Source organism: Squalius cephalus, assembly GCF_949319135.1.
Source record: "Squalius cephalus genome assembly, chromosome: 6".
In the NCBI taxonomy this organism is placed as follows: domain Eukaryota; kingdom Metazoa; phylum Chordata; class Actinopteri; order Cypriniformes; family Leuciscidae; genus Squalius; species Squalius cephalus.
In genome coordinates this window covers 6,138,784-6,161,852 of record NC_137127.1, presented here as the reverse complement: position 1 = coordinate 6,161,852, position 23,069 = coordinate 6,138,784, and the positions used below count along the sequence as shown (strand labels likewise).

General features: G+C 36.2%; 1 protein-coding gene across 1 annotated transcript; it reads right to left on the bottom strand.

The window, feature by feature from the left end:
* Window positions 1-1,460: 1,460 nt before the first annotated feature.
* Window positions 1,461-22,094, bottom strand: alx4b (ALX homeobox 4b). The gene is made up of 4 exons (XM_079874646.1): window positions 21,425-22,094; window positions 11,646-11,953; window positions 5,701-5,829; window positions 1,461-4,641 (listed from the first exon to the last, which is right to left on the bottom strand). The coding sequence occupies exons 1-4, from the start codon at window positions 21,750-21,752 to the stop codon at window positions 4,324-4,326; spliced, it is 1,083 nt and encodes a 360-aa protein (XP_079730772.1). The 5' UTR covers window positions 21,753-22,094; the 3' UTR covers window positions 1,461-4,323.
* Between the last annotated feature and the right edge of the window lie 975 nt (window positions 22,095-23,069).

Here is a 23,069-nt window from a genome sequence, read left to right as displayed (position 1 = left end):
CATTTTGATATTTATTCAAAAACGACTACATGTGAGGAATAAGTTAAAGTTTTTTTTAATTGCTTACTATTTTAACAGGAAAGTGGTATATTTTAAAACTCTTAGTACAAAACTGATAGCACTTGTTGCAGAAAATCAGTCACTCAAAACATGCCATTGTAGGCTACTTGCGTCAGGGTTGTGCTGTGCATGTTTGAAATCTGACTGATTTTTCTGAGAACAATTATAATATCTTCTGTGCTAGGTTGTGGCAAACGGGTTAAAAGCGCGTGATTAACACTTCTATAGAATTGTAATAAAATTCTGTGTAGATACAGCACAGGTTTGCTCGTTTAGTAAACTTTGTTTTTAATATTACATTTGCTGAGTAGATGTCTGCTGCCCTCGTGTGGCTGTGAGATGAAACAATTATTTCACACCACCATTAAACAGGATCAGGTCAATTAAATTGACGGTCAGCAAAGTCTTTAAAATAAAATAAAATAAATGATAAAGGATATAGAACCTGTAATATGATCATACTTGTTACAAATGGAATATAGATCTTTTTTTGGATTTCTATTGAGAGATCATGAAGAAAATTTGGCATCATTTTCCTTGAAAGCAAAGGTTTCTAGTAGCCTGGGGATTCTTACAGCATGCTTTAAAATATACATACATACATACATACATACAAAAAAGCTTCATATATTTATAATCATCATCTCATAAACATCAGATGCTTCTGGTGGGCGTATCATGGTGAGATATCTTCAGCAGTCATCTAAACAAAGAGAAACTTAAAGGGATAGTTCACCCCAAAGTGAAAATATATCTCATTGCACCCTGAAGTCACCAAGTCGTGATCATTAACACTGACCACTGGAAATCATACAGGTTTGCAATGATGTGAGGGTATGACCTATCCATCACAGAAAACTTTCTGCATAAATTCTACATTAAAAAAAAAAAAAAAAAACATCTCTTAGTGTGATTTATAAGCTGTTTTCCTCATGGGGACCAAAAAATGTCCCGACAAAGATGGTAATTTAAGATGGACATTTTGTCCCTATAATGTAGGGTTTACCAGGACCACACACACACACACAAACAAACAATGAAGGCAGATCATAGAAATGTTAATATTTCTTAAAAAAGAGACAAGATTTGTTACACCATCTTGAAAAGTTTTTGAAAGTAAGAACTTGGCAGCTTTTCACGGCCTAATAGACTGTTTCTTTGACCATGAAGCATAATGAACAGAGTGTGTATGTGCAAGGAAGATTTAAATGTGATCTGGTGGATTAAACAGCCAAGAAAGTGTGTTTTCCAGGTATAGAACCTGCCTGACATATTTCACAGAGTTTTTTAATGCAGTGCTTTTCTCCTATTTTCTCCATTCTATCACCTCCACTTTTTCTAAGTCGTAAACTGCTTTATCTTTGTCTGCGTTTGGTTTTGTGTTTGTGCGTGTGAGATGGAGAGAGTTTAGCAAAGCCCAAGGGACTGAAATCCTGCCAGAAATGTAAGAAGAGCGAAGGGATCGGACCGTTCAGCGAGTGAGAAAGTAAAATGGGTTGTGCGAGTGCCAGACATCTTCCCTGATGGATTTATTTGGGAGAGATCCAGGCTCATCTGGAAGGCTGTCAGGTCCCAGTGGAGGTTTTATTGGGTGACAAGCTTTGTGTTGGCTGTCTCCTTACAGCTCTGGATGCAGACCAAAACCGTTGCTCAACGCAGAAGAAGACAAAGTTTGCTCCTTATTCCTGTGAAATATGCTGAACTCTGGCTCTCAGCCTGTGAAATGCTCATTTTATGTAGTGCATCCATTTTATCCAACAACTTTTAAGAATGGAATGAGGGACCACTGCCCTTTTCATGCTTTAATCACGACAAATAAACAAAATGATTACAATCTATCACATTTCTGGCTGTCTATTCAATTTCAATAGGCATCCTTGCCAATAGATGACCTACTTGACATGCAGGCACACACTTGAATTCCTCTATACGGCTATAAATATAATGGATTAAAATAGGACTGGAACTGAAACGTTTATTGAAATCCATGCATTCCAATGATTAACTAGACTGCATTTTTAGGTTTTAGCCTATATTATACAGAAACAATTTGTCATAAGCTCACACTGCTCGAAAAGGGATGATTTGAAATGACAATACACTTTTTGAGTTTAAAATGCAAACTATCTTCTCAAAGAAGAATAAAATAAAGTAGGCGTGTTTGTAACAGCTTTAAATGTGTTTAGTTGCAAGTGATCCCATAATCATTTTAATTCAGATATAGACACTATTATACAGAATGCTTTGTATTTTACAACAGCTTGTTATTGCCTGAATTTCATGAGACACATACAGTATAAACTTGTGCAGTATTCTCAGCATAGAATTTTTACAAAAGAAAATTAGTTATGTTATCAAGAATAACAATCAAACCAGCAAAATCACTCATTAAATCCAAACACACATAGTAAGCAAATCACCATATTATTAAAAGTGCATGCTGTACAAACGCAAAGAACTGATGATAATATATTTTAACTGCACGTCTCAGTAGTATTTAAACTGAGGAAGTAAGAGGAGCAAGAAAAAAACACTTCTGCCCTCTCTGAATATACAACACACACACTGACCTCCCTCCGTTACATTCTGTCTCCAGCATTCAGAAGTGGAAAGACCCATTGAGTTTTGAACGACGCTCTGGCTAATCTCAATCAGGAAGTCTGTAAAGTGCCTTTTTACAGAATGAGATTTCTTCATAATCGATTTAACATACTCTGCTATCTTATGTCAACTGACGGTTTTCATTTAGATGTTTAAACATGGTCTCATAAAATGGGACTAAAGGCCCTATAACTATACGATATCTGCTAATTCTAAGCGTGCTGCAGTTTTGTCGTCTGCCACTTTAAATGCTCGAGCTCTTTCAATGATTGGCTGTCAATGTTTTTATCGTTCATCAGCTGGGGGGAAAATTGTTCTGAAAGTGATTCTAACGTTATCGGGTCTCTGTGTAGTTGTGGTCGTTATAGTTGGGGTCTAAACTCTGCAATGTTTAGTTTCAGAACAATATATTTTGTTGTTGTTAAAGTTATCATCCTTTAAAGGGATAGTTCACCCCAAAAAAATGAGAATTCTGTCATTAATTACTCACCCTCATGTCGCTCCAGACCTATAAGACTTTCATTCATCTTCAGAACACAAATAATGATCTTTTGAGAGTTTTCTGTCCCTCCATTGACAGCGACGCAACTACCACTTTGACTCATCAAAAAGTTCATAAAGAGATCATAAAACTAATCCATATGAACTGAGCTGTTTAGTCCACATTTTTTGAAGGGACACAATCGCTTTATAAGATGAACAGAATAATTTTAGGATTTTATTCACATTAGTTTTACGATCAACATGAGGGTGAGCAATTAATGAAGGAATTTTAATTTTTGGGTGACCTATCCCTTTAAGAGATCAATAAAAACAACAAAAAATAATTGAGTTTGCAGCACATTATTGGCGAAGAACCCTAACGGCACCAAACCTAGAGTCTCTTCTTCATATTTCACGATAACCAGAGTTTCCGTGTTGAAAAGAAGCAGAGGTTTTGGGCGATGACCCTCCCTGCAGCGGGAGAAACTAGATCTTTTGCTGGTGCAAAGGAACTGACGGAGCCAGGAAATTAATGAAGTTAGGCTTATGTTCCAACCGATAGAGCGGCGTCCCGTTAACCCAAAACAAACACAACATTCCACCATTTATCTGGAAACAATGTCCTATTACCTCTGGTTTAGAGAATGTGGCTGTGATAAAAAGGGAGTATTTGTGGAGCTTGAGCTGGACAGAATCGTCCTGTTTGGCATAGCAAAGCCGAAGAGGACCAAATCTGGTACTTCATTGGCTATATTGGCTTCATTGGATGGGAAGCACTTGTTCTGTATTCTGCTCAATCCTGACTGAATGGTTTAAGCCTAGTGCATAAGAACTGATGCTTTCTTCTCTCATTTAAATTTAATTTAATTTTGTTTTTAAAATAGTGCATACTGATTTTTTTCAATGGTGATACATGGGGAGTCAGTTTTATTTTGTATATACTTATATATTTTTCAGTATATGCAGTCTCTATTTTGAAACTGGCCCATCGGTTTCCACACAACTCCCACTGCACATCCACTTCCTCCAAAAATTCAAAATGAAATCTCCAAGTGTTTTAAAGCTTCGAGCCTCCATTTCTCATGTTCATATTGGCTCCAGATGGCATTACTTTCACCTCATTAGTGCTGACAGCTTAGGGCTGAGGTTGTCTGGTCTTCTGTGTCCCAGATGAAGGCATCATGTGGCCCATGTGATCGCGGCACTGTGCTCTTTCGCCTTCATGCGCAAGCTGGCGATGCTGGAGGATTTGCGATCTGGTTCGACGCTGAGATCAAACCCATTCATGGTTCCGCCCATTCCAGAGTTGCCAAAAAGACTGCCCATGTGTGTCTGTCCCATGTTCCCACCAGGGCTTGGCATCCCGAGGAAATCGGTCACGCCACTAGCGGAGTGAGGGTGAGGGCTCATGCAGGAAGATACCGAATCACAAGGAACCACACAGCCAGGCACTGGGGAGGCTGCACTGCTGCCACTCAGCCAAGATGGGTTCTGAATCTAAAGAAAAATACACAAGAAAAACACATGTAATCCCGGTCCTACATTACATTAAAGGGGTCATCGGGTGCAAAATTCACTTTTATATGGTGTTTGCACATGAATTTGTCTTTGCAGTGTGTGGACACAATCACCATACAATGAAAAAAATCCATTCACTCCTTTTTTTTTAATTCTTAAAAAGTCTAAACACTCTCAATATAATCAAGTCGTTTGGATTTTCTGAGCACTACGATGTCATAATGCTCATGCTCCACCCACGACCACTGACGGACCGTCTCATATTAGCATATTTCTGCCCTCAGCCATTCGACACGCCCCATGGAAGAGAGGGGTGGGGTGAGCAGTTGCTCATTATCATTTAAAGAGACATGCACTGAAACAGATCACTGTGAACAAAGCTGTTTTTGAGAAGGTGAAAAGGGTGTTTTACACAAACATTGAGGAATTTTAACCAAAGTATGTTACAAACTTTACATGAACACCCAAAAGAGTCATACTAACTTGTTGAAAATGGGCATTCCGATGACCTCTTTAAGTGTCTACTATGTACTAACAATTAAATACATCATTTGATACAATGCACTTATTGTGTAGGCTACATCTTTTACACTGTACTAATATAAAAAAAAAAAACAGGTCACAAAGTAATTCCTCAATAGAAGAACCTCCTCAAAGAGAATGCATTTTCAGAATCAGCCAGTCACTGAATTGTTCACTCAACCATTTATTTCTAAAACGCTTATCATTCACGAATGAAACAACTGTCTTTATGAGTGACTCACTGAATCATTCACTCCACCGATATTTTAAAAACATTGATTCATTGTGTTGGATAATGCTTTCCTTTGTTTGGATTTTCTTTGGTGCGAAAACAAAGTAACTGTAAATATACTGTGTCTATAATGTAAGAAGCAAATATAAAATTCTTTTTCATTAAACTGCAATTTCAATCATGTTGTTGGTGTAAGATCAGCACAGCTGTGTTTTGCTTAAATACCATCTTAGTATATGAATAAAAATCTACTGTATGATTGGTAGTACAGATTTTCCTTTTACCTGTGCGTAATTTTCTGGTCGTGTAAGAAGAGGAAGCTCATAGGCCGTTGAGAAGTGCGTCCGAACCTGCTGCATCTGACCAAAGCGTTCTCTCTTTCTCCATTTGGCCCGGCGATTCTGAAACCACACCTGTAGGAAATGAACCAAATATCTGATTATTTGAGATATCTATCTGCAAAATCCCAAGATTTGGAGTGAATACGTACAGATTTAATTCTGTAAAATGTTCATGCTATTTCTGAATTGGTACTATAAATACAAATTCTCAATGCCCTTTATACACGGACCATTAATGCTGAGAGCTGTATTTCTCTCTGTAGTGACTGAACTGAGCCCAAGCCAAAGCATAAATCGTGAGGCACATGAAAGCACTGCACGGTTCCTCGGTCTTTAATGTGCAGTCCTCACTGTATGGATTTGAACTCTCGCCTGCCAGCACAGGTTGGAGATCTGCACTTCTCAGTCTGTCTCCTCTCAGCCTCGCTCATGTCTGGAGCAGGTCCACCTCATCAATCACAGTGAGGCCTGCAGTTCTGATCTTCTGGTAGTGCACCACCACGCAAACCAACAACCCCAAACCACAGCTGCGTGCTGGCAGACCTCAACATGTGCTTTGATATTTTATGATTTGTAAATAAATGTAATTGGTTTAGAATGCAGTTTGTCGCTTGATTATTTTTTCAAATTGTATTCTGTTGTTGCATTTACCTCATCTCATGCATTACTGACTTGTAATCTGTAAAGTCTGCAACAGACATGCACACATTCAAATGAGACATTCCTAGTATTTACATTATAGATGTATGGTTTTCAATATGATCCTGTCAAGTTTCTCCCTCAGACATTCCCATCACTTCACAGTATATGACAAAGAATGTTTCTACACAAATGACAAAAAACACACATTTTTTAAATGTCTGGCTCTGATATGTTCAGATTTGTTGGACCAAATCACCACTGGACCAAACAAATAGGCTACTCATGGATTTGTCTCTGGTGTGTAATTTAGGAAGGAAGATGACTCCCATGTTTAAACAGTTTTTGACTATTTCAAAGGGCAGTGTCAATCTGTCCCTACCACTGAGATAAACTTGGATTGTGAGGTGTATCCCTGTCCAATCACATTACAGTTTCCATAAGCCCCAAGAGCCCCAGACATATTATGGAAGGGTAACAGAATATGGAGCACTGAGTTCACATGAATGGGGAACCTTAAAAAGGTACAAAAGATACAATGCATTTCAACTTATGTTACAAAATATATTGCTTGAATTAGCTTAAGTTGTCCTATAGAGGCCAATTGTATACAAAGTAATTTGATCGTTCAGGCCGATGTCATGGCCTGCTCCTGACCTCCAAGTGCCATTATGATCATGTCATCTGTTTTGAGAATCTTTGTAATTTAATCCCTGTCTCTTTGGACGTTTATATTGTTTTCCTTGGTCTACGAAATTAAGAGCAATCAGAGATAACGACCAATGATCAATGAGCCGAGTAGCATCTGTATTCTTATAGTTTATGTTGTTCCTCTATGTATGTTTTGAAGATAAATTGAAGGACAATGTACACGGTAAATGCTATATACAATAACTTTTTCACCGCCAGTGTTTTTCTTTTTTTTAAGTTGCCAGCCTTTTAAAAAAAATCATTTTCACAAAACTTTCATGGCTCCCAGAATGTTTTGTTGTATGAATATCTGAACATGCAATATATCAAAAGAAAGAACTGAGGCTCTTCTTAACAAAACAAAACGAAAATGTTTTATTCTAGCTTCATGCGGTCTTTTTTTGAAAAACACTTGAAGTTTGAAAATCATTTTTTTCCCGCCAAAGACTACCATGTGCGAAAGCAAAGCTTTGGTTCTGCTTTTTTTGCATGCATTTTGATCAGGAGATTCTGAACTCTTTCATAATAACTCTTTGCATAATATCGCCCCCTACCGTATAACAGTGAAAACACTGAAAGCCGGAACATATTGTCAATGGCAGGGAAAGGGTTAAACATTTAGGGCACGTTTACACAACAACAATATACTAAAAAAGGAGAAAAAAAAATCTGAATTTTACGCATACAGACAACAACATTGTCAAAGCAATCTCAAAAAAGAGTAAAAACACTGCATCGTTCATGCCAGGCCAGTAGTTGGCGATGTCACTTAGTAAACTAGACCCCAACAGACTGAACATGTACGCATGTGCATGACGTCACAGTTTTCACAAATCCACGTTTTTGTGGTTTACACAGAGATGATAACCATATTGTTTTCAAAAACGTGCAGTTTGAAACCCATTTTCAAAAGTTAGCTTTTCAGCCCCCCAAAACGCTCTTGTCCTGTAAAATTAATGACCATTTTTTTCCGTTTTTAGTTGAAGACCCCTAAGTTTAATAACTAATCTAAACCAGCTGAGCAGACTGCAAGGCATTAAATTATAGACAAAAATAAGTATTCGTAACAATTTTACATTTTGGCGAATTAGTGGCTAATTCATATAAATTTAACGATCTTATTCATACGTTTTCGTACGTAATTGCGACATTTTATCTCACAATTCAGACTTTATTTTTCACAATTCCGAGTTTATATCTCAAAATTTTTACTTTTTTTCAGAATTGCCCATTTATTTCCCGCAAAAGTGAGTTTATATTTAGCACTTTTGATTTAACATCTCACAATTCTGACTTTTTTCTCCGAATTCTGAGTTTACGCCTTCTGCATCTTTCTGTTGCTGACTGATGCAAACTTTCTCATTTGCTCTTTCTTTTCTTCAAATTCAAATTCTGAAGGGAGGATGTTAGAAAGTGAAAGAGGAGAATGTTCAGGCTGGAGTTTGTTTACATTTCATGTTTAATTTCCTGACGCCTAAGCCCCCGGCTCTCCAGAGCTGCCCTCTCCGACCTCTCAGAGACCCACAGACGAGAGCAGGGGACCTTTGTGCAGATCCACAGACACACACACACTCTAAGGACACTCATAGTGCAGAAGTGCGTCACTACACATGCGCTCACATAAGGTTTTGAGCATGAAAACATACCAAAATGTATGTTGCAAGTATGTCCCGATATGATGTCATCCAAAACATCCTCTGTTACAGTGTGTTGAGGGAAAAAGTCCTGTTTGATAGAGAGAGCAGAGCAACAGCGCTGGGGAGGAAAGCGATCATCACAATTGCGTATGTCTGTAGGTATGTTTTTGAAAAACGGGTCGAACCCTGTAGTCGCTCAACAGAGTCTGCACTGTGTTGTCAGCCTAGGGGTAATTAGACTCATGTGTGTGTGACTCAGAACGAATGCAGTTACTCCACTGTACCTTCAAAACATGGCCAGGTTCCTGACGACGCCTCATTCTCTGCGTGGAAATTGATTATGGCATCTCAAACTGTGTTTTCTTCAACTGCCAGAGAACGTGTGTGCTTTTTCTCCCTAACTCTTCTTAACATCTTTAAACACTGTGGTGTAGAGAGGTACATTAAACATGACTAGAAGTTTCGAACAGAATGTGTGGGTCCGACTTCTCTGTCATGATGTGAGAATTGAGGTCTGTGTTATGCACAGCAGAGACTATTGTTCTTTTTAGCAGAGCAGAATCTACTGACTTGGGCGGGAAACCTGTGGAATTCTGAGGAATACATTTAAAAATGGGCAAATTTATTAAAGGGATAGTTCACCCAAAAATGAAAATTCTGTCATTAATTGCTCACCCTCATGTCAAACACATAAGACTTTCGTTCATTTTCGGAACACAAATGAACACTGTAAAAAATTTCTAACCCTCCCAAATCAAAAATTTCAAGTGACCGATAACATCTAAATTTTTCAATTGGCCCAAGTGAAATTCTGTAAATTATAAAATTTAATTTACAGATTTTCACTTGGGCCAATTGAAATTTACAGAATTTCAGAGTTATCGGTCACTTGAAATTTTTGATTTGGGAGGGTTAGAAATTTTTTACAGTGAAGATCTTTTTAATGAAATCTGAGAATTTTCTGTCACTCCATTGACAGCAACACAACTACCACTTTGACGCTTCAAAAAGTTCATAAAGAGATCGTAAAAATAATCCATATGTCTAGTTCAAATTATCATATATACAGTGCAATGCATAAGTTAATACACCCATGCTAAAGTTGACTAAAAAGAGGAATAAAAAATCATATTTTGGAAATTGAACTTAATGCCTTAATTTAAAAAATTAGGAAAAATCCAACCTTTTAGGACACCAATTTTCTTTGTGAATGAATAATGTATCGTAAATAAATAAATGTTCTTCCTTAAAATACATGGTGCATAAGTGTGTACACCCCTATGTTAAATTCCCATAGAGGCAGGCAGATTTTTATTTTTAAGTATTTTTTTTTAATTAATTTTTAGGATACTATGCATCCTGATAAAGTTCCCTTGGCCTTTGGAATTAAAATAGCCCCACATCATCACATAGCCTTCACCATACCTAGAGATTGGCATGGTTTTATTTCAGTTAGCCTAATAGCTGGTTTGATTTGCATTGAGAGATGATCTTATGGAAAGTACCCCATGCCAATCTCTAGGTATGGTGAATGCTATGTGATGATGTGGGGCTATTTTAATTCCAAAGGCCAAGGGAACTTTATCAGGATGCATAGTATCCTAAAAATTAATAAAAAAAAAATACTTAAAAATAAAAATCTGCCTGCCTCTATGGGAATTTAACATAAGGGTGTACACACTTATGCACTATGTATTTTAAGGAAGAACATTTATTTATTTACGATACATTATTCATTCACAAAGAAAATTGGTGTCCTAAAAGGTTGGATTTTTCCTAATTTTTTAAATTAAGGCATTAAGTTCAATTTCCAAAATATGATTTTTTATTCCTCTTTTTAGTCAACTTTAGCATGGGTGTATTAACTTATGCATTGCACTGTATGTGTGAATAAAAGCCTAAATTCAATCTGATCGTGTCTCTTCAGAAAATTTGGAAAAAATGAACAAAGATGATCTTCATCTGTGTTTCATGTGTGTTTGGAACGACCTGAGGGTGAGTAATTAATAACAGAATTTTTTATTTTTGGGTGAACTAACTCTTTAAATGGAGCTACTAGTAAATACACATATTAATATAAAGAGAATATTACCAAACTATTATTAATAATAATAATTATCATTTTACTACTACCACCAATACTACAACTACTAATAAAAAATATAAAACTATAAAGTATTATCCATCCAACCATTCTCCAAACCGTTTGTCCTCTGTAGGGTCATAGGGAGCCTATAAAATATTAATAAAAGTGTAAAATATAATTTCAATATATCATTGCATGATTTTATATAATGTCATAGGCTATATTAATCATTGTGGTAATATTTTAAAATAATAATAACAACAACAATTCAAATATTATATTATTAAAGATATGAACTAATTTTGAATATAATATTGTATAACTTTATGTAATATATTAATAAATATTTTAATCATATATAAATTAAAGTGATCATGTTTTATTATTCATAGTAGTAGTTTTACAAACTGAAGAATGGGGTGCGTTTGCACAACAACGATGTTTTAAAAACGGAAAAGTTTTATCTTTGCGTTTTTCACGATCCCCGTTCACATGGATCCGCAAAAATTACTTAACGCTGTATTCTGCTGTCAGACCAGTAGTTGGCGATGTCACTTTGTACAGAAACATAATCCACGTAATACACACGCACATGACACATTTTCACGGTTTTGTAGTTTACAATGAGACAATATCAGTATCTTTTTTTGAAACCAGTGTCATGTAAACGGCTCCTGAATCATTATTTTTGTAGTAACTCACAACCAGCTGCAAATGTTGTATATTGAAAATGAACATTCTAGGTTATTTAATTTCTAGCTCTTCTGAAGCGTGTATGAATCTCAAATATATTCTAATGTAATTCACAAAGCAAAGACGGAGGCGAGCAGGCTTACCTGCACCCGTGCCTCTGTGAGATCCGTCCTGAGGGCCAGCTGTTCGCGGGCGTACACATCTGGGTAGTGTGTCTTCTGGAAAACCTTCTCCAGCTCCTCCAGCTGATAGCTCGTGAAGGTGGTGCGGTTCCGTCTCTTCTTTCCTTTATTGCTCTCGGCCTCACACTTGTCTAGAGGACTGCCGAGCTCAGGGCGTTCTGCTTGACCTTTGACCCCGGTGTCTTTCAGATTGATGTAACTACCATCCATACCTGTAGGATCGGCAGATTGAGGCATCTCTGTGTCTGTCAGTCCAGTGCCATCTTTACCTGGAAACAGACATTTTTCAATGGATTAACTGTGGCTTTAGTGTTTGCGTAAAATATTGAGGAGAAAGAGGGTTTACGTTAACATGTTTCTCAACCCATTACAGACAAGGAACGTATCTGAAGTGAACATGAGAACACAACATAATAATCCTGTTAAAAAACGGTAAACTACTGGCAGCTGTGGTTGCCAGCATCATGCCGTAAAAATACGGTATGTTACTGTTTTTGAAATTAACAGCTAAATACCGTTTTGTCAGCTGCAGTATAAAACTGTAATTTAACAGCATATAGATGTTTAAACATTAACAGTAACACGCCGTATTTTTATGGTATGATGCTGGCAACCACAGCTGCCAGTAGTTTACCGTTTTTTTACAGAATTATTTTAGCAAGGATATTGTCTTTATTTTACTAAACATAACAACAACACACTGGAAATCTACAGTAGAACCGCTAATCAAACCAACTTTCACACAGACAAGGACTGATAAAACTGAACTGAAAAAAACACAGGCTTAAATAGACAGGTGAAATGAGATAATTAACAGGACACAGGTGAATAACTAACAAAAAAAAAAAACATGGCAACAAACGAAGAGCGGGAAAATAGGGAACAAATGAAACACAACATATGAGTCCCAAAGAGAACATCACCGTTACACTCATCTACTCCTATACGAATATTCTTTATTTCATTATAAAGAGGGTTCTGTTGTCACTTTACATTTCAAAGTCCTCTAATGTGCAACAAGCCTTTCTTTATCTCAGATGAAAATATGTTTTCTGGTTGGATGCCTGAATCAGTATCTTCTCTTGGTGAAAGTACAAACATGCCCAGATTGTAAGTAAATAATCAAATCATGGCTGTTCAATGCACACTGCACTGAGGTTCTCAGTTCACCATCTTTCCAGCTGTTATACTGGTTATACTGGTGATATAGTCTCGTTTTAGAAACTTTTTTCTGCTTATGTTTGAGCCAATCAACCACACAAGCAGTGTGTTGTCCGTTCATTTTATCTCTTGATGTATGTCAAATGTTTAATAGTATTAGGCCTACAGTATGTATTAATGATCTTGCATGTAATTCTATTTTTTTATATAAAATGGCAGACTCCTATTGCTCCAATTTCATAGATAGCATTTTATGTATTCCAAATTAGCCCAATTAGTTAGTTTTCACACTTTTTGCAGAATTTGATCAAATTACAGCTTGATTGGAAATGATGCACAATAAAACTATTAAAATTAAATTAAGTGTCTTTAACTACTGCACTCAAAAAAGGCCTACATTTAAATTATACGTATTTGAATTGCATATAAAATTTCCATTTATTTGGATTACTGTCTTAAAATAATAACAAAAAAAAAACTTAAACTTAATGTGATGCATATTTGTCAGTCATACAAAAAAATTAAACAGGTAAGATTTCTGCTCTCAAAAAATGGCAGAGTTTATAATTAAATGCATTTTATTTTATTTAAATAATCATATTTTCAAAATGCATTTTTTATTGCTTAGAATCAGCATAAATCTGCTCCCTGTGAAAATGATTAAAATTGATTCAGTTAAAAAGTACAAAGATTGTTAAGATATAGTTGTAAGACAAGCAATGTTCAGTTAGTTCAAATGTATGAGATAAAAAACATTTATGGATTTACTATAAATGTATAAACCTGGTTATTGTGCATTTAAAACACATTAGTTTATTAGTACAGAAATCTATCTATTTCATTTATGTACGACTGACAAATTTGCATCACATTTAAGTTTAAGTTAAAACTGTATAATCCAAATGGATGGAAATCTTATATTTTATACTCAAATACATAAATCTTAAATTTAGGCCTATTTTTTTCTATGTAGTATAACTTAAATTAACAGTTTGATACAATGCACTTATTTTGTCCATACATATTTTAAAATTGGACATGTATAATGTATTAATTTATGAAATTAATTTTCTATTCTTTATCCTCCTTTAAACCCTTACCAATATCCCATCTCAAACATCTTTTACAATACATCATGAACAAAATAAGTAAACATTTTTTTAAATAAGTGCATAAAGACACTGAGATCCAGTATTCTGTTCATAAGGGATATTAACCTTGAATTTTCTTTGTTTCATCTCATGCTCCTCACAGTCTAACTCTAAACTAAAACTTAGACAACACAACTAAGGGCTAGTCATCATTTGTATAAATACATAAATATAAACTACATATATAAATAATTTTCACTCTGAAACTTTTCAAATGGTTTGTTTATTCCATGCTGTATTACATTAGAGTATTAAAATGTAATAATATTTTGCGATAACTGTTGCTCAGTCTCTGTGTTTGGCAGAGAAGTAATCATAATTGCTGTGGTGAGCACTTTGAGTCCCACCCTGCTGTCTTTCCTTGGCTTTGAACCCTATGTTATGCTGAATCTGCGTACCACCACATTTTTTAAACAGTGCCATTGCATGTTTAGCATTTTAAAGCCAAAGCTCCTTGGTTTTGGCTGCAATTTTCGCATTGACAGCAATAGTCTGGGTTGATCACTGTCCAAATGTTTGGGGATTTAAGCAATGCTCTGTGTTGTTTCTGCTTGCCATATAGAACGCAGAATCTAACCAATGGCATGGAGATATACATTTGATCAGATACAGTTCCTAAAAAGAAAGCGCTGTTCATTTTTTTAAAAACTTGATATATAACAGCACTTTTTGATGCAATATTCCCCACCTCTTGACTTGGCTTCATTGCACATTACTCATTGTCATTTACCAGATGCCTTTCGCCACAGTCACATACAGCACACAAGTCAGAGACTTTATATTTTGCTCAAGGGCTCACTAAAGCTCCTGATCACCTCCTGCAGATCTAACCGGGAAGGGCATCACGCCCAGATCCTCTTAACATTACATTACATTTATGCATTTAGCAGATGCTTTATCCAAAGCAACTTATATTGCCTTTAAAGTATAACGTCGCCGATTTTCAACCCGCTTTGTATTGTGTTACAATGTCAGTGGTATATGTAAAGATACAAAGTTTACTTGTTTTCCCACTCAATTTGGCCTAAAACACAGCTCGTGGTCATCTAGTTTAAAATGTTAACTAACACAAAGGTTTTTCAGATTTATTTACTCCATGTTTATGATTCTGTGCAGCACTGCCTACAAAACGCTGGATCCTTCACTGGAAACTGAACTCCCGCTAAACTTTTACTCTTTGAATTCTTGCACCCGGGAACAATACAAGTCAACAGCATTATGACTAAAAGTTTCCTAAGAAGTATTTCCTACTAAAGCAAGGTGGTATTTCACTCTGGTAAGCGTATCCATAGAAGACTGGTGGGAGTGGCCTTGGACAGCAACATGCCCAATGCATTATGGGTGTTGAAGTTTTCCTCTCTGGGAAAAGGAAAGAAGCAGCCTTTTTTCATGTTTTCTCTAGTCAGCTAGCCTTTCTACTGTACAGGCAGACAAGTTTTATTGAAAGCCCATATTTTTTTCACATTTGTCACGTTAGTTACATTAGGCTACAGACGTTCCGCATTCTGAGCGCGCAGCCTCTGCATGGGTTGTACCATGTGAGGGAGTTCTCCCCTCCCCTCCTATAGAGTTGGTTGGGTCCATAGCCCATCTTTTCCAAAACGTTTTCTCAGGTAGGCTACCGCGGCACCGCCGGCGCCTACCGATAGCTGGGCCGGCCCTACCGTAACGGTACGCGTCAGGGAGGATGGATGGGAGGAAGAGGCCAGGAGGTATGGAAGCTTGTTTCTGCCACAGAATAAAACATTTTAAAAGATAATTGCGACTTTTTATCTCACAATTGCGAGTTTACATCTCGCTATATAAAGTCAGAATTGTGTGAAATAATGTCGCAATTGCGTGTTATAAAGTGTTATAAAGATGTAAACTCGCAATTGTGAGATAAAAAGTCGCAATTATCTTTTAAAATGTTTTATTCTGTGGCGGAAACAAGCTTCCATACCTCCTAGCCTCTTCCTCCCATCCATTATTTCACACAATTCTGACTTTATATCCCACAATTCTGACTTTATTTCTCAGAATTGCGAGATATAAAGTCAGAATTGTGTGAAATAATGTCGCAATTGTGTGTTATAAAGTCAGAATTGCGGGATATAAAGTCAGAATTGTGTGAAATAATGTCGCAATTGCGTGTTATAAAGTCAGAATTGCGAGATATAAAGTCAGAATTGCGTGAAATAAAGTTGCAATTGCTTCTTATAAAGTCTAAGTGAATTATTATTTAACCTTTACATTATTTGTTGAACCATGGTATTAATACAAACTACACAATAAAAAGAGCTGAACTGTTGCTTCATTTATCCAATTTGGAAAAAGTGCTAATTTGGAATTCCACCATGGAAAAAGTGGGCCGGTCTTGGGCCTGAAACTCCCGGGCTGAAAAGTGTCCCCACTCCGGCCCTGATCCAAACTACACATTCAAAATCAAGGTTCCAAATGGGGTTTTCATAACAATGCAATATAAGAGCTTTCTAACAGTTTGTGTCCCTCAAAGAACTTTTCTTTCAACATGCAGTTCCTTAAAATAACCATTTTTTTTCTTAGTGTAAAGAATTTCCATCAAGAACGTTGATGGTTAACAAAAAATGGTTATTCTTGAAGAGCTTTTCGTGCAATGGAAAGGTTCCATGGTTGTAAAAGGTTCTTCACGGAACCATCAATGCTAGTAAGAATCTTAATTATTAAAAAATTATTAAAACATTTTTGTTTCACCCAAAAAACTTTCAGCGAAAAGCTTTTAAAATAACCTTTTTTTCTTTTCTTAGAGTGACATTTTAAAAATCTAAAGAACCCTTTTCCACTATAAAATGGGATGGAGGTTCCATGAATGTTAAAAGTTCCCCATGCAACCAAATATGCTAATAAAGACCATTTAATTTTTAAAGGACCTTATTTTGCTGAGGACATAGCAAATTGCCTCTCTGAAAACAAATCTAATAATGTACAACTCACATCTTTTACACTTCAGTACTGACATTGGCATTGCAAAAGCTCTCCAGCCTAGAAATATATACCAGAATTCTCCTTTCTGTAAACCGGTGTTTATAGTAATACCTCTTTTGAAACTCGAAACACTCCCCTGAGAACACTGACTCCATCCTGAAGGACTTGAATTAGCAGAGGTCAGATTCTTACTAGGAACGGCAATTTAATCACAGCAAGAAACAAGGAGAAAAACATCAAGGTGTAACTGAACTAGCTGTAAAGCAGCAGGGCACCCATTGCTTTTACAGAATCTGATGGTTTGGGTCAGCTCCATAAATCACACTGTAAATCAACAAGTGTCATCCAGTGACATTCACGTCATTTAATAATGAATAATGCCATTCAATTCATGAGAAAATGAGCAGAAGAGCAAAGTGGGGTGTTATACTCTGATGCAAAACCAACAAGTTACACTTAAAAGTAAAGGTCCCAAAAGAGGGGTTTGCAGCGATGCCATAGAAGAACCATTCTGGATCCCCCAATGAACCTTTCAGTGAACAATGCTTAAAATAATCTCTTTATACTTAATGTGAAGAACATGTTAAGAATCTAAAGAACCTTTCTCCACAATAAAAAGTGGAGTAAGTTTTGTGCAGTGGAAATGTCCCACGGATATTAAAGGTTCTTCATGGAACCATATAGATGCCAATAATGAACCTTTATTTTTAATAATGAAATATTCTAATCTAGCATAGTTCTAGCATTTGGGCTCCAATTGTAAAATGTTAGCATTTAAACTTTTAATTCTGAGGAAAATGTACTCTATAATGTGCGTTGAAGATACAGGTATCTGTGCAGAAGCAAAACTTTCAAGATGTTCCTGTGAGAAGATCAATGCCTGAAAGCCGCACAGGAATGTGGATTCTGTGGGAAACCAGGACAGTGTTTCCGTTCAATCTGAGCTCCTGAAAAATGACCTCACACATGACTTCCATACTGAAGAACTGAGCCAGTTTTCTGTCTCCAGGATTTCACTCCCATACGCTCACTATAATTTAAAATAGCTCATGGCGAGCCGAGGATGCAAACATTCTCTTCATGGCATGCATTGAAGAGTAGGTTTTACACGTGGATGAATTTTTACATCAACCTGTACAGTCTAGGCCATGGTATTAAAAAAAGCTATATATATATATGGTTTTAATAGGTTTTTGTACATGTTGATATGTTCAGTATTGATTCAGTTCCATTCAATAACTGTGTAAAGTTCATGAATTATGAGTTCAATTCATCTAAGAAAAAAGTGGCCATCATCCAGATCAGTTCAGTTCTCATCCAATGTCAGTGCAGTCATATCAATAATATTGCTAATTATTAAGTGTCCCCAACTATAAGCAAGCCAAAAGGCGACAGTGGTAAGGTGATAGAAATGGATAAAAAGAGAAACCAGGCTCAGTCAGAGGAGCAGTTTTCCTTTGGCCAAAAGAACCTAATTCCAGACTGCATCACAAGTCAGATTGTTGATTGATATTTCATCCAGTTCTGCTTGAATATCGAGTATTATGGCAGCATTTGGTGGCAAGGACGAGCAGCGCACACTTTATTCTCTCACATTAAATATTTTGTCCGTGATGCAACACCTCTGAAATCTGTTATCCACACAATTAACTATCAAACCATGTGTAATCATATGTGTAAAACCTTCAAGTCTAGATACTTAATAACCGACTTAATATCCCATCAATTGTTGAATGCTGGTTTATTTGCACAAGTCATTTTGTAAGGAAAGGTTATGTAAACCAGTCAGGGCTTGTCATTTTCGGCCTCCCAGTGGCACTGATGGTGCTGAGCATAAACGCATGAATGATATCTCTGGGACTCCATATACCACACATCTGCCTCTGAATGACTGCTGCATGCAGGTCAGGAATTACTCAGGTTTGTTGATTTCATGCTTTGCTGTGGTATATTTCCAATAATGTATCCAAATTAAAACTGATTTTAAATGCACTGTGAGATTACAGCATTTGTTAAGGATTAACCCTAAGTTGTATCAATGCAATTAGACTGGTGAGTTTATACTCAAGTCATGTGCAAGGTTTAATTAGAAATGTTGTGCTCTTAACAGTTCACACCCCTGACAAATCCACTTTGTTACTGACTCTGATTTTCCTGGTTTCTGATTGGCTGGAAAGAGCAAACCACCCTCTTATATTTTGGATCTAATCGCATAACAAGTTAAAAACCCACACTTGAAAAAGTGTTAACTTGAGTCAGAGCACATTCTCTCTGTGTTGAATAGTGGATGAAAAGCGGTTTTCGGCTTGTTCTCCGACTGGTCAGTCAGGCTCGATCTTACCCTTGACCATGGTGTGGGAACCAGTGTTCATTCTCCTCAAACCACAGAAACGCTCTATAAGTAGCACTGTCTGTGTCTGTGCATCATAATATGCCCATGAAAGGAATTATTGGTGATTATTTCATCCTGTGTCTTCTGCTGACTATTTGACAACCTATTTTTTTGTTGTTGAAAGTATTAAAGTATTATGTCCAGTTGGACTGCAATGATCATTTATAGCCGTAATTATCACCTGATTTAGAGCATTAATTAAAAACAAATGATTTTTTTTCATACAAAAATCTTTATTTTTATTTTTAATGAATCTATTTATTAAAACACCCAGTAGCAATGCTTGCAAAATACAGTGAACTGTATGCTTAAGAAAGATCTGATTATTGTTTTAGCCTGTCCTATGTATATTATTGTTTTTTCAAATCTGATTATTATTACAGAAGACAATAAACATTTGATATATGCAAAAAGAGCTCTTGAATAATAATAAGAGTGAAAGCTTGGCTGTATAATATAGCCTTTTTTGTATTATTTATTTATTTATAAGGGGATTCCGAATAATAATCTGGGTGCATGCTAATTTCCCAATGACTTTCAATATAATTAATCACAGTGTAATTCTTTTTAAAGCATTTGTAAATTGTAATTAAATATAAGCTATGTTTTAAAGGTCCTGATAGACAACGGGTAATCATTTTATTAGGCTAATTCTGTATTTATGTATTTATTAAAACACGTTAAAACAGCCCATTCATTTTTTGAAATCTTTTTTTTTTTTTGTGACACAACTTGGTTTTTGGTTGTCGTCATAAACAGACAGTTCATAAATTGTAATATTTATATATATATAGCCTGAAGATACAGTCGGGGTCTATTTTCACTGGCCTGCGATCAGGCATCGTAAATAGCCCTTGCCTGATTTACAACCACAAAGATGGATTTTCATGCCACTGTTTGAAAGTCAGAAGACGATGATTATATTTTTATTCGTTTTGTGCATATGGCAACATCTGCAAGTCTGTTCATGACTTCTGCTTTGATTGTTTATGAGTAAGAACATTTTAATTTTCGGCAGCGTCCGTCTGGTCAACGTAAAAGTATTAGATGTGACAAATAACAGGCGAGAATGAATGTGGATTTAAATAGGCTTCAGAAAGTGCCTGAACAACCAGCCGATAAATCACACTGATGATAGGCTAAAGCAAAGTCTATTGGTAATATACACGAATGAGTAAATGAACCAGGCCTAATTATCTTTAACATTTATTAAGTGAATTTACGCTTCCTCGTTTGCAGTTCGTTGCATTACGCAGAAAAGTCATAAAACACACAAAAATGCAAATTTAATACAGAGTTTAATACAAATCTTTTATTTCGATTTAATAAATGCAAACAACGTAATGTTGACTATTATTTATAATTATTTATTATTATTATTTACAAAAATCTTTTTGGGCTAAACACATTTTTTACGATTAAATTAGACGAATGCGAAATAGTATTTTTTGCGGATAGCCTACTTTTAGTTCTGGCTATGATATTTGTTTGTTTGACAGTCATTCTGCTAATTAGCTAACGTAATTATAATTGTTCAAAGTTTCAACTTTCTTTATCAATAATTTAAAAAGTGGTCGAAAAGTGCAAAAAGAACTTGTGACTTGGATTTTAGGCTCCTTAAAAATGTAAAGCATGTAAAACGTAATTTTGGTTACACATTATTTTAAGGTGACGTATTTAGGCTACATTACTAAAATAAGTAGGCTATGAGTAATATTAATTAACTACATGTACGCTACTTATAGAGTTGCAGTTAGGGTTAGGGTTTAGTTTAGGGTTAGTAACCTGTAATTATGCATTATTTAGGCTTCTGTAACTAGGCTAAGTAAAACGTGTAACTACGTCACCTTAAAATAAAGTGTTAGCCTACCGTAATTGTTATCGAGGTGAGAAGTGCATATGAACTAGAACAAATTGAAGCTTATAAAGCTTAGCCTACTCATTAAAGGCCTCCTTTTACTCTCAACCTGGAGATGCTCTGATACAATGATCAAAATACACTGCCATCCTAAACATAAGGTGAAAATTGACTCATGTTAATTGTATGTCACCTCTGGAGATGTGATAAACAAAATCTACATGATGCCACTCACCATAGCAAGAGATGAGCGCGCCGTCCTGTAGTTTGCTGTCTTCAGTGGGACTTTTGCATGTGGGTCTCTGCATGAACAGATACTTGCTGTACGGGCTCTCGGCTGAGCTTTCCTCCAGTGAAGGACACTCCTGCTGGAAGGGACTCCTCGGCTTGTCCCCGTAAGCTTGACCTTTGGCGGGCAGAAAAGTGGGACTGTATTTGGAGTCGCTCGGCTGGAACGTCCTGTAAGGATTGGCCTGCTGGACTCTCCCTTGCCCTGACGATGGGGGATAATATGAATCCATGGAGTTCATATCGCAGTATGAGACGCACGCATCTGCGTTCATACCGACAAAAAACAGACGCAAAATATCCTAACTTTTTTTTTTTCTTTCTCGGGTAAATCTAAACGTCACCCTCGCTCGAGTCTCCTCTCATTCACATACGGCCATGCACTTTCTCTCACACACACACACACACACACACACACCAGGGCGACAGCTGGAGTTGGTTAAAATGATTCAGATGTTTTCCAGAGACTAGGCAAAAGCAAATGCTAAAGCGTCTTTAAGGTTAAGAGGAGAGAGAGAGAGAAATGCATGAACGGAGGATGATGTCCTGGTGTCCACTGGTCCCATCATGATAAGAGGTCAGATCGTGGGGCACAGGAGCTTTTCCCTCGAACTAACACGTGAGAAACACAACGCATGACATTAATGTAGCCTAATTTAAGACGCAACTGACAGAATAGCGCGAAAATAGAGCTAGCAAACATAATAGACCTTCATAATACACAAACGCATCATTTTAAACGAAAATATTTCATTATTCAGTCAAATGGTTACATTTTCTGTTAAAGGTTAGTGTAAATTAGTGTTTAGTTAATAATAACCATTGAAAAACATTGATTATTGTGCCTAAAAATAAATAAAAGTAAAAAGTGTGATTTGTACATGTTTTGTAATTGTGCAAGTTTACTGTTTATTAGTTTCATTATGCATTTTCCAACATGGACTTTGTCATTGAACTGACTCAAGCTAAATAATGACTGCTTGTAGCTAAATTGAACTCATTTCATAATTGATGAACGTTATTGAACTGAACTGAACCAACATGAACTGACCTCAGATGAATAATAACACTATTGTCTTCTGCTGCTTTACAGCCGAATTAAAATTTATCTCTCATATTTGATGGTTTATTGGATTACTGCTTTGTGCTTTGTTTTGTATAAAGCTCTATATAAATAAAGGTGACTTGACTATTTCAATGAATTGCTGTTCACTGGGCTAGTTGTTATTCAGTTAGGGAACATTTGCATTCTGAGTTGTAACACCATCAGCTTAACCAATTACAAATGAGTTACAAGGGTGAAAACATTGTCATACATGACCACTAACCACCTGAGGTCACAGCTGTCTCAAGTCTTTTGTTTGCATGCTTTTATTAAAGTTTGTATATGTATTAATCAAATGTGCAAATTTTAATCAATATGTTTTAATCATATATCACAAGTCATCCAAATATCTAACACAATAGTGAATGCATGCAGCTCTGACAGATACAGCTAAATAATGGCATCCATCTCACCAAAACTGCAGCAGCGAACAGTTTAATGATACAGAGCTGTGCTATTTCTGCAAAACAATCCAACAATTTCACAT

Coding starts and splice junctions, on each gene's coding strand:
- alx4b (XM_079874646.1), bottom strand. CDS start 21,752: ATGAACGCAGATGCGTGCGTCTCATACTGCGATATGAACTCCATGGAT. Junction 11,954..21,424: donor CGCGCTCATCTCTTGCTATG/GTGAGTGGCATC, acceptor GTCTGTTTCCAG/GTAAAGATGGCACTGGACTG. Junction 5,830..11,645: donor TCACAGAGGCACGGGTGCAG/GTAAGCCTGCTC, acceptor CATTTCCTACAG/GTGTGGTTTCAGAATCGCCG.